Source organism: Quercus suber, unplaced genomic scaffold (assembly GCF_002906115.3).
Source record: "Quercus suber isolate HL8 unplaced genomic scaffold, Cork oak 2.0 scaffold_1107, whole genome shotgun sequence".
In the NCBI taxonomy this organism is placed as follows: Eukaryota; Viridiplantae; Streptophyta; class Magnoliopsida; order Fagales; family Fagaceae; genus Quercus; species Quercus suber.
The window spans coordinates 67,793-95,254 of NW_027070512.1; the positions used below are offsets into that span (position 1 = coordinate 67,793).

At 35.0% G+C, this 27,462-nt stretch overlaps 1 protein-coding gene across 1 annotated transcript; it reads left to right on the top strand.

Moving 5' to 3' along the window:
- Positions 1-2,156: 2,156 nt before the first annotated feature.
- LOC112001655 (phospholipid-transporting ATPase 2) lies at positions 2,157-27,218 on the top strand. Its single transcript, XM_065769300.1, has 25 exons — positions 2,157-2,369; positions 5,972-6,186; positions 6,659-6,872; positions 8,507-8,623; positions 10,430-10,522; positions 10,640-10,814; positions 11,824-11,990; positions 13,808-13,912; positions 14,651-14,748; positions 14,841-14,983; positions 15,902-15,998; positions 16,154-16,263; positions 16,350-16,514; positions 18,642-18,796; positions 18,880-18,960; positions 19,193-19,313; positions 19,901-20,007; positions 21,131-21,262; positions 22,299-22,452; positions 24,105-24,222; positions 24,350-24,523; positions 24,671-24,722; positions 25,581-25,708; positions 26,083-26,233; positions 26,711-27,218. The coding sequence occupies exons 2-25, from the start codon at positions 6,062-6,064 to the stop codon at positions 27,041-27,043; spliced, it is 3,315 nt and encodes a 1,104-aa protein (XP_065625372.1). The 5' UTR covers positions 2,157-2,369; positions 5,972-6,061; the 3' UTR covers positions 27,044-27,218.
- Positions 27,219-27,462: the final 244 nt, after the last annotated feature.

Genomic DNA, 27,462 nt, shown 5'->3' on the forward strand with positions numbered 1-27,462 from the left:
ATTAAAACCCATTTAACTAATTATTTTTAACTCAAATCCAACCCAACCCAATTATTATGGATAAACCCCAATTCACCCAATTACTCAATTATTAAAATTACCAAAATGTCATTAAAGTAGAAACCCCAACACTTTCTTGAATTCCCTTTTCTACTAAATTTTAAGAGAACACAACAATATTATAAAAATAAAAATAATTATAAATTCTATTTTACCTCAACTTTCTCAACAACCAAACAGGAAATCAAGAGACCAAAATTTCAAAGATAATGTGGAGCACAAGTTGCACAATGCAACCTGTGGGGCCCGTGGGCCTGATAGCCTCAGCCCATCGTGTAGTAAGCCCAAGGCCGACGCTGAGGAAGACTGATCATTCAAGGCTAAGTTGGGGAAAGCCTCTTTTTTGACTCACGCCGAGGACCTCTTCGTCCTCGGCATACTAAGGATAATTTTGGGAAGGGACGAGCCCAGAGTAAGCTATCACATTCACACTTAATGCATTCACCTAACCCCTCTGGCCGCATTAATGGGGATATAACCCCTTAACAGGGCAACGTTGATCAGGGTGAACCACTTGAGTACTGATAAGGCCTCTGATGGGACGGACGGTCAGAAGAAAGGCGAATAGATAATCAACAGATGGAAGAAGGAGATAGGAAGATGAAGACTATATAAGAAAAGTAAGTAAAGTAATATAGGGGGGAAGAAGGGAGAAGAAAAAGGGCTCCTCGGCCACGGATCGAGGAGCATCCCCCCAGTTGTAAAAAAGTTCTAAGTATCTTTTAATAAAAGAAGAGAGTTTATGCTTGGTGAAAGACGGCCAGCGCCTAAACCTTCAACCCACTCTCTACAAATTTATTGTTTGGGCTTGTTGGGCTGAAAACCCATTCATACTCTGGGTCCAATCCAAATTGAGTCCCTACACAACCAAACAACAACTCTAAAAGCCAATAGTTCAGAAAATTTGAATCAACATGATAGTTGTGCAAATTAAAATCAAATTCAAAACAAAGAAATTACATAGAATGCAAACCGATTAAGCAATATTGAACTAAAACAAGCACAAAAACAGAAAACCAAAAATAGAGAAACAAGATGACCTTGAGATTCATTTGATGGTGACGAGCCATAGTAGAAATAAGCCTCATCCTACATGCTCGAATCTCCTCTAATGAAACCTCGCTACTGAGCGACGAAGAGTAGGACACGAAAACAGAGCGCTCGTGGTACTCTTCGTCTTGGAGTTGGAGTGACAAATCCTTGTTTGAATCCTTGAGCCCTAAGCTCTCTCTGCAACTTTTCTTTTCCTTCCATCCTTAAGCAACATGTCCTCACGATCAAACCTACACAGAGAAAAATTCAAAAACAGAGAAAGTAGTGGCAGCGAGTTCATCGGGATGAGCATGAGTAGTACAATGGATTCCATGAGTTCTAGATGAGAGCTAGAGAAAGAAAGAGAAAAAGCAAGCGAGAGAGAGAGAGAGAGAGAGAGAGAGAGAGTGTTTGAGAGGCCGAGAAAATGAAGGAAAATAAAACTGAAACGTCTGAGGAATTTTTTTTTTTTTTTTAAATGGGAATGGCTGAGTTGAATTTGGGTTTATTGTTTTTGGGTTAAATGGGGCTCAATGAGTTTTTACTTAAAATCTAATAATCATTGGGTCTAATTAGGTTGATGCCCACTTAACTCAACTAATAATTGAGTGGGTTTGAGTTCAATTAGAGTGGGTGAATTTGGGTAGGTATATGGGTTTGGGCTGGTATATGGGTTTGGGCTTACTTTGTCACCCCTAGTTGTGATGATTGTGTTTTTTATCATTAGACTAAGATACCAATTTGTTTTAGTGTAGATGAGAATAGAATCCTAAATTTCTTATTTAACTATTAAAGATTTTACCAGTTAAGTTAACTAGAACCCACAAAATGTAAATATGAAATATTAACCATTCATATATTAATTTTAGAAATTATTTCACCTAAAGAATAGCTATTACAATCATTCATAAGTAATGACGATTCATTATAATAAGAACATAATCAAACTACCCATTACGTAAGCATTGGAAAAACTATTACAGCTTATCTGGCACCAATTTTCTTAACTCAAACCCCAGGAAAAATGTTAACACAAGCTGATATGGCAGGACCAAGGGAGCAGTAAATTATAGTCATAAAAAATACACCGCATTGAATCATTCCCCTCGTACCCAAAAAACGGCAACGGCCACCAGTTTAACACGAAGTCAAATCAGTAAAAACATACGGACACATATTGGCGTTTCCCTTCTTCAAACGGAGAGGGAGAGAGACCCCAAATACACAAACCAGCGTCAGCAAGAAGAAGAAGAAGAACAACAACAACAACAGAAAAGGTATGATCTTTGACCACTTCTTGCATCTCTCTCAATCTCAATATTTCTATTTTAGTTCCGAAAATATGATAACCCATTGAGAGATTTTTTGAAATTCCGTAGCATTTGGATCGAATTTGATTCAAATCTTGACGACCCATTGATTGAAACTGATTTTCGTTAACGGGTTTTCTTTCCTGGTTAGAACTATGGCCATTTTGGGTTTTTTTTTTTTTTTTTTTTTTAAAATTTTTTTTTACTACCTTGTGCTTTTAGGAATTGAAGCCCTCGTGTGATAGTTCTTGTGGAAGGTTTGGAATTTATGTTAGAACCCATTATAAAGATTTGGATTATTTTTCAGTCTCAGTGTTAATGCGATATTTAATATTCAAGATTGGTTCTTGATGTTTAGTTTTAATTCACTATTGCGTTGTATTTTTTTTTTTTTTTTTTTTATTTTATAAAAAAAAGTATTGAGTAAATTGTGATTGACTTGTATTGTGTAAATGACTGTATTAATGGGGTTATAAATAAGTTCCTTTCCCCTGCTTTTATTTATTTATTTTGGCTGTTATGTGTTAGCAACCCAACTAGGAACTAGATTCAAGAATCAAGAGTTTCTAGAGCAGATTGGAAACTTAAATAACGTTTAAACTATATATATATATATATATATTTGGATAAGTAATGCAAATTTTATTGATAATGAAGAATGTTTTATGTTCACGATGATGAATATAAAATATCATAAAAAATATTAGAATGTCAAATGGAAGATCCAAGAGAATTTTGGAACTCTGAAATGGAAGAACAATGTGTAAAACCCCAAAACCGAGACCAATCAAAGAGAGTACGGACTAGCAAGGTTTTCAGTTGATCCAAGGATCTTAACAGTTAGCATCCTCAAACGTTCGGCTCTTCTGTTCCTTCCACACAATCCACATTAGACATGCGGGCACCAAGTTCCATGCACCCGAGTCATGTTTCCTGAACCAATTTCTCCAAGCAAAGAATAAAGTTGCAACTGTCTCTGCATTACCCAGTGAATCCCAAACATCCTAAACGCTTCACCCCACAAGGCATAAGCAACATCACAACGTTTGAAATTTCTAGTTGAATCTTGAGGACAGTATTACCATTTTCCTTGCATTAATTAGACCGTAATCAATTATTAATATGTTTCTAATCATATTGTTGAAATTTCTACTGTATTGTTAATCTTTTTTGTGTCTGCATAAGTATAAGCATCCCTGTATTGCAATGTATGGGCTGATTGGACTTGATCTTAAAAAACCTTTCATGTTTCAAGAAACAGGAAAAGAACAGGAAAAATTGATTTTGGATCGGTTTTTGTTTTTGATTTTATGAAAAATGTAACTCAAAATTGCTGTTTTTTGAAATCACCATTTTTTTGTATTCAGTATTTTTAGTCTGTGTTTTTTTTAGTAGTTAAAAAAAATAAGAACAGCTTGGTCTCATTAATGGCATTTTTGTAAAATAGGAGCCTTTGTAGATGGTACCATTGAGTTCTCACTCTCACCCTTTTTCTAGCAAATTTTCTTTTGTTTATCTTTGATCTATGTCAGTTTTGGACTGATGGGGGTTATTAGGATTCCTTGTGGTGGTTTTGATTTTGGTGTTGGATTAGAGAAATTTGGGAATCCCAGTAGTTGGAGTTGTTGGGTGTTTAAGGGTAGCTTTTGGGCAGTGATTTAGTTTATCTAATGGGTGATTGGTGGTGTGGTAGTGTTCGGTGATTTAGAGGTTTAATGCACATAGGTGAATGGTAGATCTCAAAAGAGTGGTGATGCTTGGTAGTTTTGAAGTTGTGGGCATTTTGCCAAACTGTTTATTTTGCATGCTGTGGGTGCTGGAAGTATTTTCTTGATTGCTATTATATGGTTGCATTGTAGGGTGACTTTTACTTGGTTACTCTGTTAGATTTTGTGAGATGCAAGAAAGTGGGTTTTTATGAGGTGATTTTATTGTTCCAAAGGCATTGAAGTATTGCAGTACTCGGTGTTAGATTGAAACTGGGAAAGGAGTTCATGGGTTTTGATACTAGTAGAGGGATGAACGTTGACGAGAAATAGAACACACTCAAAAGGATACATAAGCTCACCATTCTAATGAAATCCACCAGTAGAGATAAGAGCAGTACTTGCTACTCTAATGGAATCTGCTGATAGAGATGAGAGCAAAACTCACCACCCAAAGGAAATCCACTCAAGGGATTACTGTTAAAGTAGAAGTCAAGTAGCTTCTATAGTTGCTTAGAACAGCCCTCTAAGCATAGTAGAATGGAATTAAAATTCAAAACATTACATTTTTCAAGGCTAAAGTCAGAATAGACTCATAGAAACTAGATATGTAATAAAGGACTTGTTTGCTGTGGTTTTGGAATATAAATGGCTGTAACAACTACCAACAAACCCCGAAAATAACTTTGACTGAATAATAAGGACAAATAAAAGACAACTAGACACATAAAATAAATGACACATGTTGCCTACATGGCGGCCATTAAGCTGTCACTATGCTCCTACATTAGGTTTGTTGTAAAGATGGTTTTTGGTATTTGTGTCTTTGTGGACTTCTCGACATGTATGGCAAATGTGAGGTTTTGGAGGATGCACGGAATGTCTTTGATGGTATGCTAGAAAGGGCCATTATGATGTTTTATAAATTGAGAGTGGATGGTGCTTCAGGTTTGGGAACTCTGGGGATATTAGTGATGGTGGCAACATGTGATGATGCTTTGGTAGGGTTGTTTGGGCTGTGGGAGGTGTGGTGGTCAGCAGTTTCGGCCGTGAGAGGTTTGAAGGGAGGAGAGGAGAGGGAAGGAGCCCTTCATAGCTGTTTGAATTTTGAACAATTGTGGTTACCAAAAAAGTTTCAATTTTTGTTTTTGTTTTTCTAGAGATAGTTTTTAAGTCCAAAAAAATTCTTTGTACTGAAAACACGAAGTGGTTTTTTCATTCTTGAATGTTTTTATGTCATTTTTGTGCATTGGCAAGTAGAAAAACTTTGGGTTTTATTTATTATTTATTTTTAAATAAATTAAATTGGTATTTAAATAGATATATACATTGAGAATAGTATGTTGTTAGATTTTCCACTAAGAGATACAGGGTATTTCAGCTTACAAATTTTCTCATAGAGTTATAAACCTTGCACCACATGCACATATGTAGCCTGACATATTGATACCACTAACTGAGCTCCAACAATGACTCTGTATAAACTGTGTTTTGAATTGAGGTCCTTCTCACAATATATGTCTAAAAAGTGAAAATTTGTAGATACATTGCCTGGGTAGTGGGTACCTACAAACACTCTTAATTTGTGCATGCAACCAGCTGTTAAAAGACATTAGACACAGCTAATATTAAAGTTACATGTTGTGCCTTGTTTAGATTCTCAAAAGTAGGATCATGGTCCCTATGCTGAATATTGGTGTGCAAGTGGCCATACTATTGTTACAACTGCAAAGAAGTAGAAACATACCATGTTCATAATGTTTATTGTGGGCTTCTTTCTTGTGTGCCCTAAGTAGCACATGCCAGCTATTTGTTATGTGGATGAAAATAGTGATTTGTGCAGTGTTTGGTTTATTTTGGCAGGATATGAAGCTATGAACTTTAATTCTTGTGGCGGCTTCTGTAGTGAACCTGCAGAATAGTTAAACATGATCAGATGATTCTAGTTCAACAATGAAGCGTTACGTTTACATCAATGATGACGAATCAGCACGTGATCTTTACTGTGCCAACCGCATATCAAACAGAAAATATACTTTATTGAACTTTATCCCAAAAAACTTATGGGAACAGTTCAGGTGATTCTTTAATTAATGCTGTTGATTTTATGTTGGTTCTCATCACAACTTCTGTAGTAGTTTGCTTGAGTAAAATTGAGAATATTCTGTAAAAATCAAATTCTCTCTCTCTCTCTTGGACTTGTTTATACTTGTATGCCTGGAGATTATTTGGCCATGATGTGATGGTTCATTTCTTGTGGTTGACTGTTCAAACCATATTTTTTTGAGCATGAGCTGCACACAGGTTAAATCGACTCATTTTGGACAGTGTTGTTAATTTCATGGTAGTTCATCTTTCTCTTGTGGACTGGCCCTTTGGTTTTTTTTTTTTTTTGGTTGATTTTATGCTCATCACTATTTTTTTCCTTATTTCATTTTCTAAATTTTGTCTAGTATGACTTTATGTTTGAATATTTTTTTAATGGTTTTCTGAAATTATTTTTCCTCTTTTCTTTAGTTTTCTAATTAATTTTATATCTTCTATTTTCAGCCGGTTCATGAACCAATACTTTTTACTGATTGCTTGCCTTCAGCTATGGCCGCTTATTACTCCAGTGAATCCTGCCAGTACATGGGGTCCCCTTATTTTTATTTTTGCAGTCTCTGCAACAAAAGAGGCGTGGGATGATTATAATAGATATCTATCAGACAAGAAGGCAAATGAGAAGGAAGTCTGGGTTGTTATGCATGGCATAAGAAAACTTGTATGGAAACTTTTCCTAAAACCCCTTTCTCTTTTTGTGGTTTAGTTTGTTGTTTATGTTTCAAATTGAAATGAAGGAGCAAAGTTAACTTCCTCTGTTGGCAACTGATCAAATGGTTTGGTGTGTCCAGCACCTATTGCTCTACTCTGTAGTTATTTGATGCATGTGTTGTAATTAATGGTGGGTAATTAATTATTTATTGCTCTAATTTAACAATAAATAATGGTGAATGAATTCGTTGGTGTGCTCCCAGCCTCTTACCCAAGGAAAATTTTTTTTTGGGGGTGGTGGAGGGGGGGACAAAGATAGTAGATACCAGTTGAGAACACCTGCAAAGCACGCCATTGGTTTTCTGGTTATATATATTTCACAAAACATTAAGTTACACTCTATAAAGTAAGGGGTGGACATGAAGGTTCTCCTTGCAGACATTAAGTTGTGTAAGAAGGAAACCCCTGTATATCCTGCTGCTACATCATACTCTATGCCTTAGTAACTGAGTGAAGAGGAACAGGAAACAGGGATAGGGGGCCTTATTGCCTTAACCCTCTAGAGCTACCAAAATGGGTTACCAATAGGCAAAATGGAGAAATTGAAGAATAGGTAAACTTGGTCGGTGTCATCATTGATTAAAGGGATACGACTGCTTCATAATTCAGTCTCTTGATTATGTTAGAATAGTGATACTTAAGGTTTTCACAATTATGAAAAATAAATGGTGGGTTTTTTTTTTTTTTTTTTTGGGGGGGGGGGGGTGGGTGTGGGTGGGGGGATAGGTAATAAGAATTTCATTAAAAGAACTGAACATCGTGTTCATGATGGACAAGAAACAAATACAAATAGTTCAAGAACTAAAGCTAATAGATCGTAAGAATTTAGAAATTGAAATACAATGTGTAAAACCCCAAATATGAGCTCACTGAAACAAAGTACTGAAGAGAAGAGATTTTAAGAGGTCTAAGGGTTTCTCATTGTCTTCAAAGGTGTGGGTATTATGTTCCTGCCAAACTAACCACATTGAACATTCTGGGACCATATTCCATGTAGTTGACAAGTGCTTTTCAAACTAATTCCTACAACCAAAAAGAAGAGAACTAACTGTTTTCGGTATTACCCACTGGATCCCAAATACCTCAAAAACTTCACTCCATAAAGTATGAGGAAACTTACAGTGGAGTAGAAGATGATCTACAAATTTCCCATCACAATGACACAAGCAACACCTATCAACTAGGGATTGACCTCTCTTAACTAGATTATCATCGGTGAGTATCCCACCCCTAACTGCTATCCATAAAAAGAAAGACATCTGTTTAGGTACCTTTGCACACAAAATGTATATCTATGCACAAGTATTTTTATGAATACTCATTTGGTAAAAATATCATTTTTAGATCATTTGTTGGTTCCTAATTACGAGATTTTTTTTTTAGATAAACTACAAGAGTTAAATAGACTTTGTGCATAGAAACTACATGTTATTTAATGAAGGCGAGAAGGTCCAATGATATAACTGTTCAACTAGATTTTGTCTAATTGATACTTTCCTGGATTAGATATATGTTCTCATTTTTTCTTAAATTTTGTGAATCTAACCTTTTGTTGTTATCTCTTGGTGGTGCATTGACTTGTAGGTCCAAGCACAAGATATTCATGTAGGTAACATTATATGGCTCCGGGAGAATGATGAAGTGCCATGTGATCTTGCTTTGATTGGTACCTCAGATCCACAGGGTGTTTGCTATATAGAGGTAAATCTGCTGCTCCATATATCATTCTGATTGAGAATTTGCCTAGGTTGATGTTATCAGCAGTCCAATCGTTTTATTTTACATTTTGATTTTGTTATTTAGAAGTGTTCCCTGATTATAGAAAGTAGAACAGGAAAGTGAAAATAGAATTCTACCATGTATTCAAGTGAGCTCAAGTGTAAGTTATGTTTGCAAATTTCTGTTTAACAGAGGATTTGGACTTTCTTCTCCCCCCCCCCCCCCCCCCCCCCCCAAAAGTTCCTGTTTGGTTTAGCTTAGTTTCATCCTAAAAGAGAATGTATAGCCTTTTGAAGTCTCAACTCTTTTTAGGTACAACTATACTTTTGCCAACTTAATTTTAAGCAAAATAAACAAATGAAAAAAACTAGGTTCCTACTTTGTGTAAAACATTTTTTTTATTGGTAAGTTACACATCCGGTGGGTCTTGAACCCATGACCTCAACCCTCTACCAATTATTATGGTATTATAGGAGAAGGAAGTGCTAGTTGAGCTATAGCTCATTTTTGCATTAAAAAAATATCACCCTCTAACCAATTATTATGCGAGAAGGAAGTTCTAGTTGAGTTATAATTCATGGGAGCAGAAAACAAATTTCTTAAACAAAAACTCAAATTCTCATTGTGTAAATTAAAAGAAATAAAAAGAGAGGCATGAATAGAATACCATGACCGACCTTGACTAATTTGTTGAGGAATCCATAGCCGACCCCAAAATTTGGGACCAAGGTTTGTTGTTGTCATATTACATTGCTGGGTATTCACTACTTTACAGTGTCGTATAATTACTCCCCATTAGGAAAGTAGCAAGCAACCATGATTATATGGTGCTCGTGTGGTCAATATGGATTTTGGTGCTTCTTTGTCACCAAATCAGGTTGGCGGACCTTATTTGAACTTTTTCTCATGTACAACTGTCCCAAGTCAACTGTGATAGCAGAAAGGGGCTGGGGCTAGGATGTCAGGTCTAAAATGTGGTCGAGCTAGTTGGAACAGAGACAAAGCTGCTATCTGACCTCGTTATGCCATCTAGTCCACATCTATAAAATTCATTAGGTTTTGGTCAGATTGGTGGTGCTAGGTAGTAAAGCAAAGTATAACTTTTCAGTGATGTTACATTTCTTGTACATTTGACTTGCATGATAGTTGTGCCTTTCGATCTGATTGAGAAACTAAATGGCTGGCTTGTCATTTGGACTGTACAAGATCATGGCAAATTATAGACCAGTATGCTTGTATTGCAAGTTGGGCTTGTTTTGGGCTGAGCTAAGTATCGTTCAAGGTCAACCCAAGTTAAGTTATGGGAATACAAGTTGAAATGAAGGTAGGATGGGCGTTGGGCTCATTTATTTTAATTTATGGCTAGGCTATTAGGGTTCCTCTTTTCTCCTTCTCTTTCTTTGATTTTATACCTCATATCTTTTGACAAATTTACAAGGTTCTGCAATTTCCGAGGAAAGATAAATTTCTCGTATTTTAATAACTTTGAATCTCTGATTGAGCTTAAATCCTTTTTCATTCTTTCTATGCTGGATTGGGCTAGAGCTCTTCAATCTTTCTCTTGTGATTCTTTTTTAGATTTGTTAGAGCATTGTTCTTTGAAATGTTAATGTTGGATTTTCTTTGTATACCCCTGTATACTTGGAAGTTTTGCTGCTTTAATAAAGATTGTTACTTATCAAAATATGTTATTTTGTGAAGGATGCTAGATGCCAGTATTGAGATTTCTTTTTGGTTGGATGTCCTTTAGAAAATTTGTAAAATTTCATGATGTAACATGTTTAACAGACTGCTGCCTTAGATGGTGAAACTGATTTGAAGACAAGGGTTATACCCTCTGCTTGTATGGGAATAGATTCTGAACTATTGCATAAGATCAAGGCAAGTTTCTTGTAAATTATCTTAGATGGAAGATTTGTTGATCATTTATCCTTATGTTGCAACTTGCAACATTGGTGGTTAGTATGTTATTTTCTTACACACTCTTTTTCTTAACAGGGTGTTATCGAGTGTCCTAGTCCAGATAAGGACATTAGGAGATTTGATGCAAATCTGCGGTTGTTCCCCCCATTTCTTGATAATGATGTGTGCCCTTTAACAATAAAAAACACAATTCTCCAGTCATGTTACTTGCGGAATACAGAGTGGGCTTGTGGAGTAGCTGTCTACACTGGTAAGTTCTTAAGAATAAGAAATTTTTTTTGATAGGTAAGAGAATAAGAAATGTCTTGTAGCTAACGACTATCAGTTTATTTCTGATGTGCCCCTTATTTTTAATCCTTTTTGAAATTTAGAGAAGTGAAAATAAAGAAGTAAACACAAGTCAAGATGGTTATTTAAGGCACAAAATGTATTTATCTGATATGTTCTTTCTTCGAAAAGATGGAGCACAATAAACATGTAATATAGAGTTCTCTGTGTATGGCAGTGAGCGATGAAGTAAAATTATACCTAGAGCTATCTTAGTGCAAAAAATTTGATTTTGACTAAGTCTAGCTTTGTATTATAGCCTTGTAGGAACTTTAAATTAGGCTGGTTCCATCCATCTTTCTTTTCTCAGTTGTATACTTGTATATGACAGTTGAGGTTATGTTGCAGGGAATGTGATGGGCTACAATATGAATTAGAACTAAATGGGATGTGAGTTGTTTAGAACAAATTGATAGGTGGTTAGGCACCTCTGCAAAGAAGCCAAAGTTCTCAAGGAAAAGCTCCCAAAGGCTTATTTTCATTCACTAACAAAAGACCTCCTTTATAATGGTTGTACATGGATATTTATAGCCTAGGTGTTAGTTATTGGTGATGACATTATCCATAACTAACTAACATATATCACATGCTAGAATACAATTTTAACATATTAATCACATGCTATATTTAATATAGCACATGGCTTCTACCTATGCTATACAATTTCCTTAATTCTCTTTATTTGTAACTATTTGTAAGGAATCTTTGGGCACACAACCTGTATACTTAAATACTTCATTGATTCCTCTTTTGTATCTTTTCTTCTTCTTCTTCTTTTTTCATAAATTTTTAATTACCTAAAGATATATATATAAAAAAATTGCTGTTGGTGTCTTGGGACAATTTCTGAATCCCACAAATTGCCATGATGGTATTGAGAGCAGTTGCAGCTATTGCTTGATTTGTGATTTCTGCATATTCTACTTTTTCAGGCAATGAAACCAAGCTGGGCATGTGTAGGGGGATACCTGAACCAAAGCTTACAGCTATAGATGCCATGATTGACAAGTTGACTGGAGCTATATTTGTTTTTCAAATAGTGGTTGTTATTGTTCTTGGCATAGCTGGTAATGTCTGGAAGGACACAGAAGCAAGGAAGGTACATCACAACTGACCTTTTGCTCTTGATAAAGTTCTTAGAGAAGAGTTTACATGTCTTTCTAGCATGTGTAGGATGTCTTTGTTGACAACTTAGCATTTCAATTATCCAATAAAAAACTCTCATTGCGACTTCCTTGTCTTGTTGAAGACTTGTCCCTGATGGCAAGAACTTCATAGCCACTGCTGGTTTATTTGTTGTGCTACTGATTATGATGACGACCAAATACCCTGCATGTTGACATTCTTTGGCTTCTGAAAGGTCCTATTCACTGTTATTATTAAGTTGACCATGAAATTTCCAATAGGATTTTGGATTCATGGGTCCAGAAATTCTGTGTAATTGCTGAATTTCTGATGTAATGTTTGTTAGTCAACTTGCCCTTGAACTGATTCTTTGCTATACTTTTCCTTCGATTTTCGTAATATGGAACATGATTTCTGCACAATATGGTGGGATTGGGGATGAACTCTCCAGCATAATTAGATTTTTTTTTTTTTTTGGATAGGTAAGCATAATTAGAATTATAATGCATACTTAATGGCCATATAAACGTTTTGATTAAATGTGGTGAGCTCCTTCATATTCCCATACTTCATTTTTATTCTATTGGCTAATATTGTGGTTCTTCCTCTCCTCCCCCCCCCCCCCCCCCAATGATTTAATTTTTACTTATCATGCCAAGATAAAAAATAATAATAATAATGAAAAGAAAGGGTTCCCATAAAATAACAATAATGTATTTTATATAATAGATGAACTGATAAGATTTAAGGGATAGAATTTTGAACTATTTTTGATGTGGCGTGTCCAATTACCTGTACCAAATTTTGGATCCTTGTTCCCAAGTTTTGAACTTTAGATGAGTCAGACACTTAAGGGACATATCTTCACCTGAATTCCATACCCAAGTGATTTAGAATCAAAGTGAAGTGGTTTGCCTGTACATGTTGAAACAATCTTGAAAAATATAAAAAGAAAGGGTTCCCATAAAATAACAATAACTTATTTTATATAATAGTTGAACTGATAAGATTTAAAGGATAGAATTTTGAACAATTTTTGACATGGCGTGTCCAATTACCTGTACCCAATTTTGGATCCTCATTCCCAAGTTTTGAACATTAGATGAGTCAGACACTTAAGACACATATCTACACCTGAATCCCATACCCAAGTGATTTAGAATCAAAGTGAAGTGGTTTGCCTGTACATGTTGAAACAATCTTGAAAAATATAAAAAGAAAGGGTTCCCATAAAATAACAATAACTTATTTTATATAATAGTTGAACTGATAAGATTTAAAGGATAGAATTTTGAACAATTTTTGACATGGCGTGTCCAATTACCTGTACCCAATTTTGGATCCTCATTCCCAAGTTTTGAACATTAGATGAGTCAGACACTTAAGACACATATCTACACCTGAATCCCATACCCAAGTGATTTAGAATCAAAGTGAAGTGGTTTGCCTGTACATGTTGAAACAATCTTGAAAGATATAAAATATGGTGATTTTATTAATTTATTATCGAACATGTTCCTTTTTGTTCTTGTTGGTTTTGTTATTGATGACTGTCCCCTTGTTGCAATTCTTATCTATTCATTCTTCTTTTTTAATCAATTTAAATTTCCATTTCTCCATATTTAACTGCTGAATCGTGTCATTATCTAGAAGCATGTTGTCTTTCTGCTTGAAATCTGAATTTTAAATTGAGTTTTGATTTTAACTGTCCTTAGATATAGATCTGTTATCATCAAACATACACTCACCTTCTTGGTTGTTTTTTTTTTTTTTGTTTTTTTTTTTTGGTAGCAATGGTATGTTAAATATCCAGAGGAAGGTCCGTGGTTTGAACTATTGATTATCCCTCTTCGGTTTGAGCTTCTTTGTTCCATCATGATTCCCATATCAATTAAGGTAAGCTGTTGCATATGATGCTAATAACCTTAGATTGTCTACATTATCACTATAATGGTTTGGAATGTTTGCTATTATTATTTAACACAACCAAATCTTATTTTAAAAAAATCCAGAAATAGTTGAACTCTATGCATTTTATGGATGTTCTGAAGCCTAGAATGCTGTTCCTTTGTTTTATGGATAATTTGGCCAGAGCATATTTGTAGAACTTTTTGTGGTGTCAAGTGTCCAATTCATAATATGAAGCAATTGTTGCTAAGATGTTTGTTTGAGTGGATGGTTGTCTTAGGAAACATCCCTTCCTTTTCTTTCTTAGAGTTCTTAGTTAGCTTGCATTTGACTGTATGATTTCTCTTTTTTGAAAATTTCGTATAAGTACTTTTTACTGTTGCTGAATGAAATTATTTTTAACTATAAAAAAGGAAGAGTTTGGAAGAGAGAGAGAGAGAGAAATAAGGGGTAATTCAATTTTTGTGGTCTTAATGAAAATACCACTTACGTTGAAGACCCTCTCTTATTTTAGTTGTAATATTCCATATAGAATAGATCCTTAGGATTGCATAATTTCTTGCTAGTGCTAGATTAATGATGGGAGACCATAATAACAACTTGAAAATTTTTAGTTAAGACAATTTTGCTTTGATTGATTTTCTGGATCATTATGAGATTGTGTGGAGACGTTAAAGTATAGCCGTTACTAGTAATGAGAAAAACTGAAATGTTTATTTCTGGCAGGTATCCCTGGATCTTGTGAAGAGCTTATATGCAAAATTTATTGATTGGGACAACGAGATGATTGACCAAGAAACTGGTACTCCATCCCATGCAACAAAGTAAGTGACTTGAAAAAAGTTTCAACAAACTTTACCATATGAAAAATGTTGTGTTGCATATATCTTTAGGAGTTGTTTGTTTTATGTGGCAGTACAGCAATAAGTGAGGACCTGGGACAAGTTGAGTACATTTTAACTGACAAAACTGGTACCTTAACTGAAAACAAAATGATCTTTAGAAGATGTTGTATCAATGGCGTTTTCTATGGAAATGATAGTGGAGATGCTTTAAAAGGTTTGTTTCTTTGCAGTGTTGGAGCTCTTCCTTTTTTTCTTGTTTTTCTATCACATATAGTTGTTTTTATTATTATTTTTCCATAAGCAATATCTGTCACATTTAGTTGTTGCATTGCAAACTTTTTCTCTATAGATTATGTAATGCATAGTGAAATCAAAATTGGGTTTCAGGATATAAAGATAAGTCAAAAATTACTCCTGGACACTTGTCAAAGAGTAATCACTCTGGATTTTTTTTAGGGTTTTATTTGTGTCATACAGTTGAGTCGCCTATATAGAATCATGTTTATAAAAAACAAAACCTATATAGAATCATGTATTGAAGATTTTGGTGATGTTTTAGAATATAGCAAAACACATACATACTTTCTCTTGGTTCACATCACAGCCAAATTTGAGGGTTTTTTTTTATTTAAAATTTCTCTATGTAGAAAGTCAATGCATGAATGTTGATCTTTTCTTATATTTTTAACCCCAAGCACTTAGTGCTGATTTAAGTCAATCATTGCTGTGTTAATCTAATGCTCTAGTCTGCCGTTATTCTTAAACTTTTCATGATTGGTCTTTCATTATCCTTTCCATCCATTTCCTTGCTTTGACCAAATTATAAAGTAGTGTTTTTGTTGGATTGAGTTACTTGACCATGTGATTCACATGGACATGGTTACTCAATGGAAAATTTGCTTGAGTTTGTCACGCTATAATCCCTTGATTTGTCCAATCGACTAACATGATGGACAGAAGGAAACATTTAATGAAAATGCAAGTGTTTATACTAATGCATGAATTATCAAGCTTAACTTGTCTTATTTTGCTGGTGTATTTCTTGATTCTCTTTATTTGTTCCGTCCATTCTAAAAACTCTTTTAGATTGCAAAACTTTGTGTTCTGATCAGTTCCATGCTTTGATACACAGATGTGGAGCTTCACAATGCAGTTTCCAGTGGCTCTCCTGATGTTATACATTTTCTTACAGTTATGGCAATATGTAATACAGTTATACCAATTAAGACGTGAGTATAGTTTCATTTATTAATTCCTGCTGGGATTTTGGGATCCATCTCAGATTCAAATCAAGGAAACTTTCTACTTTTGTCTGCTTTAGATGTACATGCACATATACTATAGTTTTGAAATATTTCTTGTCTGTTTCTTCTGTTGCCTATAGCAAAACTGGAGATATCTTTTACAAGGCACAGTCTCAGGATGAAGATGCTCTTGTTTGTGCTGCTGCTCGGCTGCATATGGTTTTTGTCAATAAGAATGCAAATATTCTTGGTAAAATTTATTTGCCTTTTGCTGTAATAGAAAGCATGTAGCAGATATTGAGGGTGATGATATGGTTTACCTTAAATTTATTGCAGAGATCAAGTTCAATGCTTCAACAATTCAATATGAAGTCTTGGAAACTCTTGAGTTCACTTCTGATAGGAAAAGAATGTCAGTAGTTGTAAAAGATTGCCAGAATGGAAAGATCCTCCTTTTGACAAAGGGAGCAGATGAAGCTATTCTGCCTTATGCATGTCCTGGTAAACCTAGCTATTGATGATATTTTTAACTCTTTCAGAAGGATTGTAGGAAAGCATTATAAGATGTGTAGCTAGGGAGTACCTTCCAAATTCATGTTCCATATGAGAAACAAAATTTATTTATTTATTTATTCGCTCATTTTAATGAAGAGAAACATGAAGTTGGTACTGAATCACTCCCATTTGGTTAGTAAAAGCTGTGTATTTTTAGGTATGGAATAAAAGCACCAAACCATCAATTCTCTCACTCTTGAAGTTGATACTCATTTTCATTGGAGGGAGAGAGTAGCAGATGCTACTTTTATTTAAATAAATATCCTTAGGTGCCTATATTAGGGGTCAGAAATCTACATGAGCAGAAACTTGTGGTTTTTATTCTTCCCAGGAAAGGGAATATGCAACTCATTAAAATTCAGAGTATGGTGCAGTCTAAATTGATCCATTTAGAAGGGAGAGTTGAAGTATAGAGTCAAACAAGTAGGTGTAACTGTGGGTCAGAGCGAATCTATTTGAAGTGCTCATTTTGTCCTAGGTTGTCTACAAGTTTAGTACCCTAATGTCATTGCATAGGTATTGCGGTTTCAGGATTAGGACCCTGCATGGTTGCTGTTGACAGTGTTGTAGCCTGCTTTTGTGTTGCATTCTTGTTGCTTGTGATGTTGGACGGAAGAGACAAATTAATTGGGCTGAGCAGGAGGGGAGAGGGTGTTAAAATTGAAGGCTTTGCCATTCCTTTTGGGGTTTTCTTGGAACTTACACTTTTGGATCTCATTCTCCCCTCTTCTTCTCAATTTATGAGGGGATCCTATATTGCTAAGGAGGGAGGATGGATGATGACCTAAGAAGCACCAGCATGATGTGGGATATGGATGTATTGTCATTGCCATATATATATATATATATATGGCAATGACAATACATCCATTATTGAAAATTTAAGACATGATATGGTATGAATACTTAAATTAATTAATACTTGTATTGTTATGCTTAGCATATGAAAAAAGTAATAATTAATTCATAGGTATGTATTTTGAAATACTTTAATAAATATTATATATGGATCATCCTCTGCTTCATTGCACCATAGCTTTTGAGCTATGGTTTTTGGTGTTTTGTTTGTTTGGACTTCATTGGGTTATGCCACATAAGGTATTTGAGTTGTTTGACTCTTGGCAAGGTAAATTTGGGTGACATCACAATATAGATTTTTGGAGACTTGTGCCGCATTGCTTGATGTGGTGTATTTGGAGTGAAAGAAATGCTAGATGCTTTGAGGGATTTGAGCGGTCCTTGCTAGAGATTAAGGCTTTTTTCTTACATACTCTCCTTGCTTGGAGTGTGACTCTATCGCATTGTTCTTGTTTTTCCCTTTCTGTTTTACTTGATCATTGTAATTTTGGTTCTTGATTTTTGCCCCCATAGGACATTCCTAATGTAGTGGTAATTTAATTTCAAGTTTTTGCTTTTGTATGTTATTTACGAACTTAATTATGTCTTTTTTAGCAAAAAGAAGGTATTGGATTCACACATGGGAATACGGGGGATTTGGGAGGACAAGGCTACTTCACATTATGTAGTCTACTAATTACCCTTCTGATTGGATGATTCATTGTATTTGCTTGCATATGCCTTATTCTTTTGCAATGGAATGAGTTATGTTCATTACTAAATATTATTGGCTGTTATGATACCGTGGCTCTTTTTTGACTCATAAAAAGAAAAAGGTGGTGCTCATTAATTCTTGCAAGGCTTGACTATTGTGTGAAGATTCTAAAGGTGAACCCCCACCAGGGGTGCCTCAGTGGTAAAGGAGGGTGTCTGGACTAACTTTAAATCCTGAAGTCTTTGGTTTGACTCCTAGCTGAGGCATTTCTCGATTTACCCGATGCCTACTTAGTGGGGGTGTGTAGGCATCCGGGGTTTTACCCTCAGGGGTGGTCCCACTGGCCCATAACTTGAGGGGTTCCTCAATATTAAAAAAAAAAAAGAAGAAAGATTCTAAAGGTGGATTCTAATAGTAATTTTTTGATCATTTAGCTGACAATACTCGGCCATTTGTATTAGTTATCTAAAAAATCAAACCAATTTAAATTACTTACTCTGCTAACCCTGAGTTTACTTCAGGACAGCAAACAAGGGCTTTTTTTGAAGCTGTGGAACAGTATTCTCAATTGGGGCTGCGTACACTATGTTTAGCTTGGCGTCAATTAAAGGAAGATGAATACAAAGAATGGTCTTTGTTGTTTAAAGAGGCTAACAGCACCTTAGTTGATAGGGAGGTAAAATGTACTTCTCAATATTCTAGTTAAGATATATCCAAGTATATCAACTTGTGGTTTCCTCAATTTTCGTACTTTTGCAGTGGAGAATTGCTGAAGTCTGCCAAAGGTTGGAACATGATTTGGAAATTCTTGGAGTTACTGCAATAGAAGACCGTCTACAGGTGAATATCTGTAGCTGGATAGTTGACGTATATTTTATTTATTTATTGCATGAAATTTCATTCTTTTTGATCCTTGGGGTAGGCTTGGGGGGGGGAGGGGGGGGGGTGGGGGGAGAGGGGATGGGATATGATTTTCTACTTGTTATCCACAAGAACCAAAAATGAAAGGGAAAAAGGAGAAAAACCACTTATCATCAATGTTGACTTTATCCAATTGTTTTTAAATTTTCAGGATGGTGTACCAGAAACAATAGAAACACTAAGAAAAGCAGGGATAAACTTTTGGATGCTGACTGGAGACAAGCAGAACACTGCCATACAGATTGCTCTCTCATGCAATTTTATTTCCCCTGGTAGTTGCTGTCATTTTCATTCGTTTCTTGTCTTATCCCTTTTTTCTAACAATGTTCTACTATTTGTCTTTTAAATTTTGAGACACATGCATGCAAATGAGAAAAGTCATGATCAGAGTATCAAGCTCTGTGTGATTCTCTTGTTGCAATGCTTCACCTGCTGACTTTATGTATCTGGGTTTCTATACTTCTGTCCATCCTTATACCTGTTTGACACACAAATGGTCTTTGTTTTAATTTGTGCTAAGGATCTAATTCCAATTTTTCTCTTTTTGTTGAATTATATAATGAAGTAAATTTATGAAAATTGGGAACTAATCCTAAAACTTCAAAGGATTATGTAACATTCATGTTGGGTTTTTAATGAGTCCTTGTATTATTGTTCGAAATATTTCCCTGATACGAATGTCTCTAACATGAGTGTTGCATAATATTCTTTTAATTGGTGTTCTTGGTTTATCAGGTATTACGACATGAGTGTTGCTTTTGAAAGCTCTAGGAAGACTGAAACTTTTCATTAGATATAATTTTATGACATTACCAAATATCAGAACCATTAATTGTTGCATTTTTTAACGAATTGACAGAGCCAAAAGGGCAGCTTCTATTAATTGATGGCAAAACTGAAGATGAAGTTCGTCAAAGTTTAGAGAGAGTTTTACTCACAATGAGGATAACAACGTCAGAACCTAAGGTACAGCTTTTACAGTCTGTCAGTCAAATTGAAATTCAGTCATGAGTTATTTGCATCCATTGACACTCTTAGGAGCTAAAGTAATAAACTGTAATGATTAAATGGCATATATCTGTATTATAATACTACTTGCTGTATGAACTGAATTTGGATCTATTGAAAATGTGAATTGTAACACAATAAATGAAATTGAGTTCGTAGGTGTTTGTGCATAAAACCATGACACCTCGAATTGTGTGGTTGTAATTTGACTAGTCTTTTTAGGATATATGATAGATGTGGCTAACACTTTCCTTGGATCATGACAAATGGTATTAGGGCCAACTTGGTGATGCCATTTTGACTCAGGCATTGCAAAATAATGTGGGCCCTTACAAGACGTTAAGAATTTGAGTGAGGGAGATTTGTGACACCTCGAATTGTGTGATTGTCTGGATTTGGATTGTGTATGGCGTTGCACAGGTTTGTGTTGAGTCTTATATTGGGCATGTTTTAGGTAGATTTGAGCTTCATAAGTGATAACAGGGAGTTCTAATCGTAAATTGATTACTCCTTTCGGGTATTGCATGGATGGGGCTAGCACTTTGCTCATGTCATGACAAAAATATTCTAATGTCTTTTTAGAATTATTTGGGGCTGGGATAGAGTCTTTTTTTATTATAGAAATATTTGAAGCAGGGACGGAACCATGTACAAGCAGAGGGGGGCTGTGGCCCCTTTTTAAAAATATTAAATAATAGGTATATATTTAATATTTTAGAAAATAAGTCCATGAAAAATTATATTTGCCCCCCTCAAGAAAATTATATTTGCCCCCCTCGACTTCGAATCCTAGTTCCATCCCTAATTTGAAGCACTATAATACTATGTGAAATATGACTCCAGAGTCCAGTCTAAAACAGATTTACCTACATTGCATTTTGTATTGGTGGATGATATAGTCTTGAAGTCATAATTGTTTGACAAGGTTTGGCAACAGTGATGGTTATTGTGGTCTGCTGCATTTCTATATGTAATTGAACAGGATAATTATTTTTTTTTTTTTGAACTTTAAGCAAGCAGTACCTTGTTTAACATAAAATTTTTCTTATAATTTCATTTTCTGCCTTAATGTTTTGAGCAGGATGTGGCATTTGCTGTTGATGGTTGGGCTCTTGAAATTGCACTTAAGTATTATCGGAAAGCCTTTACTGAATTAGCAATATTGTCAAGGACTGCTATATGTTGTCGTGTGACACCATCACAAAAGGCGCAGGTGGCCCCATCAAACTTTTTGTTTTTTATATTTGTATTCCTTTTCCTTGTACTCCTTTGGCTTGTTAAGTTTACTTTTTATCTTCATACATGCAAATACTTGGTTATTTTAAGATTTTCTTTATCTGTTTTTATTCCTTTTTCTTGCTTATATGGTTTTGTCTTCTTTTTTCCTCCTCCCCACAAATGAGGTTCACTGCTGCGCTAATATGAATATAAGATGCACCAAGCTTCTAATAGCTAATGAATTGTGAACTACGGCAATCAAATATTAAAATCCAGGAGGAAGAATCTCTAAATTTTTAAATTTCGGCCCTAGAAAACCAATCCTCCTGATAACCAAATTTAATGGATGCCTCAAGATATTCAAATCTAATACTGGCTATGTTGAATCTTTTGCTGGTGGTAGGCCATGTCTAAAAAATGATCAACATAACCTAAAGCAGATATTCAGAAGGAAGTTATGTTTCAACCAATTGGTTATATTGTGTATAAATTCCTTATCTGCTGTCTGGGTGCAAGAGCTGCTTTACAGCTACCATTAGGGATGTGGGTTCCAAAGTGAAGAAAAAAGCATGAAAGAAAAAAAAAAAAAAAATCGTGGTTTGCCGGTACTGACAGAAAACCTGTCTACATGTGCTTGTGGTGAGTTTAAGGTTACAAGAATTTATGGGTTTAGGGTTTAGGATTTTAAAAGAAAGAATTAGGGTGTTTGTGGAATGAATTAGGGTTTGAATTTTTATCTCTATTTGTAGGGAAAGTATGTAGGGTTTTTAGGGTTTGATAGGGGAAGGGACTTGGTTGATGCAAGTGCTTTGAATCTCTAGATATAGCATCCTCTGTATCAGAAATATCACTAAGATCTTCTGTCTTAGTGGTCTTGAAGGATTGTTTAATTGCTGGTTACATGCTATGACTACTTTTGTTATGGAGAAAACCTTTTTTTTTTTTCTTCTCTCACTTATACTCTTAACTGCAAGGGCAATTGTTTGTCTGGTAGAGTAGACATTTAATATTTGTTGTACTAATTATTGCAGCTTGTGGAGCTCTTAAAATCATGCGACTATAGGACATTGGCTATTGGGGATGGTGGGAATGACGTGAGGATGATACAACAAGCTGATATTGGTGTTGGCATCAGTGGGAGAGAAGGACTGCAGGCAGCGAGGGCAGCTGATTATAGTATTGGGAGTAAGTTAATGCATACCTATCCATGCATTTCTGCTTGTGTTGTGTGTGCATATCTGGATGAGAAAGTTGTTTTAGATAGAAACTTGTAGGTATGTACTTGTATTGCATTTGATTTTTGTTTGATGGTTGTGAATTACAGCTAAACTTTGCTATTAATTTCTTTCAAATGTTATATTTCTGTAAAAGGAATTCTCAAATGCAAAATGTTAGTTGCTATCTTTATCGGTTTTGTGTGTGAACATCCGTAATGCTCCATTGAAGTCTCAACTTTCGATGCTGACTTGGCTTTAAAATGAATTCTCCCTAGCTTTTCCATGTGCTGATACCTGTTTTGACATTGAAACGCTCCACACATTTGAGCTAAAACTAGGAAGTGCAGGAGAAACTATTTAAGTTTGTATAGACACTACAAAATTTAAAAGAGAAAATTAGATTATATTATATGCTATATGTATACAAAAGTGATCCCACCCCCCAAGACTACTTTTTGATTGAGCCTCAACTATATCAACTGTACTTAAATGGTTAGATTATGATTGGTGGAGATAACATCATTGTTCCTTTCACTCTTACAGATCTAGAAGCATTCACACAATTTTCTTATGATCTTGTTAAAGCTACATAAAATCAAATGGCAAGAGGTTGTCAATTTATGCAAGTTGCTCAAACCATCCCAATAGCGCCCTCAACTGGAACTATAAATCCATCATGCATTGGTTCTATTGCTGTTGGGAACTAAATAACTAATAATGCAGTGATGATCATGTGGAAAAATTTTTTCTTCGAGCATATTTTATGCTTGTGGGTTTCATTTCAGAATTTCCTGTCAAAACTGAAGTTTTTGTGAAGAAATCTGGTGAACTGCAATATTGTCTATCAGAAGACGTCTTTTGCATGATTTAATTTTGTATTACTTAAAAGATATTTTAGCTCCTTCAAACGTGATCCTTCTGTCTTAGAAGTAAACCATGCAAGTTTACCTTCTCTTTTGGGAATTGTACTCAACTCAACTAACCCTTAATCCCAACTAATTGGGATTGGCTAGATGGATCCTTTTGCACAACTTTACCATATCTAAGGCCATGTCCCTAGTTACCTCTCAAAAAATCATATCTTGTTATGGAATTTTTCATTAATAAATTCAGAATTGCACTAGGAAAATGTTGTTCATATGATGGCTTTTCTTTGCCTGCTAGGATCATTTGCTTTCATCTTATTTAATGCTCGTTCCATATTGAAAAAATTCCCTTTCTTATAATGTCCTTCCAAGTTTTGTTTCTTGTTCTTTGAACTCATCATGTCACATACACATGATGGTTAATGTTAGTTTTATTTATTTATTTAATACTCCCTCCTCATATTTTTGGTCCTATTTAGAAAATCCAACTTTTTAAGGGAACACTATTTAATGTGTTTTCTTTTAATTAAAAATGTATAAGTTCCCAAAACTACCCTCATTAATATAAACTTTATTGAACGAATGGTATTGAGTTTTTAAATTGAGTAAGTTAGGAAATTTATTTATTGACTTTTCAAAGAGGACCACATTTTGGGACATCCCAAAATGGAATATTGGACCAACAATTTGGGACAAAGGGAGTATCATATTACAATAATATTGAAATTTTTTGACTGCTGCTCTTGTTTTGCAGAGTTCAGATTTCTGAAGCGGTTGATACTAGTCCATGGGCGGTACTCATACAACCGTACTGCGTTTCTGTCCCAGTATTCCTTTTATAAATCCCTTCTGATTTGTTTCATCCAAATCTTGTGAGTTTCCACTGTCCCTTGTTTTGATGCCTTTCTCTATTGTGGTTCTTGATGGTCTTGAGTATTAGACTTCCTTCAAATTTGATTTTTTTTTTTTTCTGATGTACTGACATTAGAGAACTTTCAGTTTCTCTTTTATTTCAGGTGTCTCTGGAACTAGTCTTTTCAATTCTCTCAGCTTGATGGCTTACAATGTTTTCTACACTAGTATTCCTGTTCTAGTCAGTGTCCTTGACAAAGATCTTAGTGAAGAAACAGTTATGCAGCATCCACAAATTTTATTTTACTGCCAAGCGGGGAGGTTTGATTTCATACTGTTATCCACCTTATTTTTTCAAATTTTATGTATTAGATTTTATAACTGTTTTATTTGTGGGGATGTGAGCTTGGACATTAGGCTTCCTGTTGGTCAATGGTCACTGAACTCACAGTATCAATTTTTAAACAGGCTTCTAAATCCTAGCACATTTGCTGGATGGTTTGGGCGATCTCTCTTCCATGTGAGTCCTATTTTCTTCTTTTACTATAATCGTTGCACCCATGGTTTGTAAGCTTAGTTTGAGCATATTTTCTTTCACTTTTGGTGTTTCCCTTGTTAATTTCTTGTATTCTAATCAAAAAATTTCTTTTGTACTAGAGTTGTGGTCCTATTAATAAGAATGTTAAGATGGATAAATAGAAATACACGGAAAGATAGGGTTCAAAATGAAGAAATTTGTTTAAAGATAGGGGTAGCCCCTATTGGTGAAAAGATGAGGGAGACACTTAAGATGGTTAAGTCATGTTCAAAGAAGAGTGACTAATGCACCAGTAAGAAAGAGCGAGTTGATCCAAGTTTGTAACGAAAAAAGGTAAAGGAAGACCAAAAAACACATTAGTAGAAATAATAAAAAAAGGACATGACAATTAAGGGAGTAACAAAGAATATGACTATAGATAGGGTAGAATGGAAGAAAAGAATATATACGGCTGACCCTAACTAACCTATTGAGGATCCAGACTAACCTAAAAAATTTGGGACTAAGGTTTTGTTTGTTGTTGATTTAGGAGATTTTGTTTATAGATTCTTTCTCCTTTTCCTCTTTTCTGGTGCTTCTCTTGTATAACTTCTGTGTACAAAATGGTTTGCTTCCCCTTTGGTGTTATTTTCAACGACAGTCATTGCTCATCAACCACAAAATAAAACCAAAAAAAGAAAAAGAAAAAAGGAGTTCATCTCAGATCATTTAATAATATCTATAAGAGGTATTTTTCCCGTATATAAAAGCAAATTGAAGTTTCTACTCAAATGAGTTGATTTGCTCAATAAAAATTTATACCAGTTACTTTTACCTATTGATGCTGGCTATGATCTGCAGGCAATTGTTGTGTTTGTAATCAGCATACATGCGTATGCCTATGAAAAAAGTGAAATGGAGGAGGTTTCAATGGTGGCACTCTCTGGATGTATTTGGTTGCAGGCTTTTGTTGTGACACTGGAAACCAAGTAAGATTCAATCTCATTCTTGGTCGCAAATGCAAATTTCACTCTAGTCCTCTGAACTAACTTTGGCATTATCTAAACTGGCTTTAGTAATCTTTGATTATATCCTTCTGATCTCAATACAAAATTAAAAAGATGGTGTTTCCTTAATCACCAAGAATGAAAGAAAAACAAGCATTACTGTTGTATTCACCATATAGCGATAAATTTCATCCTATGTGTACAACACTTTATAGAAGATTCATTTATTTTAACTTTAAAACATGTCTATTCCTTTTAGTGTTGCTCATAATTTTATGCCCTGAAAGCTTTTCTGAAAACTTTCTAGAAAGGTTAAAAATGATTTGAGTCTGCTCTGACTACTTTGATGCATGCAGCTCCTTTACAATACTGCAATGTATTGCTATATGGGGGAATTTGGCTTCCTTCTATTTCATCAATTGGATCTTCAGTGCCCTTCCATCATCAGGGATGTATACAATTATGTTTCGGTTGTGTAGACAACCATCTTATTGGACAACTGTGTTCGTAAGTATCTCTTTCTAGTTAATGTTTCTCTCTTCTTGTTTTATTTTTTTGTTGGGAGAAAGAGGGAGAGAGAGAGATAGGGAATATTTATTGTTGCAGTTTTTGTGGGAAAAATGATGACAGTGAGACTTTTTACTATGATTTGGTCTCCCTCATATATTCTTCTAGGAGATGAACCATACCTTTCACTCTCCTGTAGTCCTGTTTGACTAGCAAGGCACTGTTGTTCTTACCCCTTTATCTGCTCTTCAGATTCAATGATTTACCAACTGTTGCCAAACCAGGGAAAGAAGGCTTTCTGTTAAATAGTTCAAGCAAAGAAAGAGAACACACACACACATACACACACAAAAGGCCAAGCTACCCTCTCTGCCAAACCTAAAATGCCTGCCTGAGAGGCACAGCCCTGGAGGGCAGCAAATACCCATCTTAGTAGTGCCAAGTTTATGTACTGATGACACTTGAATTCCATTGCAGCTCATAGTTGTTGCTGGGATGGGTCCAATTCTAGCTCTCAAGTACTTCCGATATACATACAGACCAAGTAAAATCAATATACTTCAGCAGGCTGAACGCTTGGGTGGACCTATTTTGTCTCTCGGGAGCATTGAACCACAGCCAAGACCCATCTTAGAGAAAGAGGTTTCCCCTTTGTCTATAACTCAGCCCAAGAACAGGAATCCAGTTTATGAACCTTTACTATCAGATTCACCAAATACTCGAAGGTCTTTTGGATCGGGAGCCCCATTTGATTTCTTTCAGACACAGTCCAGATTGTCTTCAAGCTACTCCAGAAATAAAGACAACTAAATTACACAATTAATCCAGCAGATTGAATTAAACATTTTCTAGTTGCCGCAGTTGTAGCATCTTCCTATTTTTTTGGTTATAAACCAGCAATGTATGCAGCACATATAGGTTGCTAGATTTTGGATTGGTATAAATTACAAAAATGAATGGTATATATAATATTTATTTTTGGTCTGGTAAGAATGAATAATTCAAATCACAGCATTTTTTTTTTTTAAATCTAATTTTTGTTTGTTGTACCTTTATGAGATCAATAAATCTTGGACTACCAAAAGTAAGAAGCATGCTAAGTATTCATTACCTGAGATTTGTTGAGAGTAATGATAGTCATGCACCCTTTATCTACACACCGTACATGCACAGTTACCTGACTGAAATCATATTTTTAAAACACAATTTCACAGTTTTAATTGAAATCA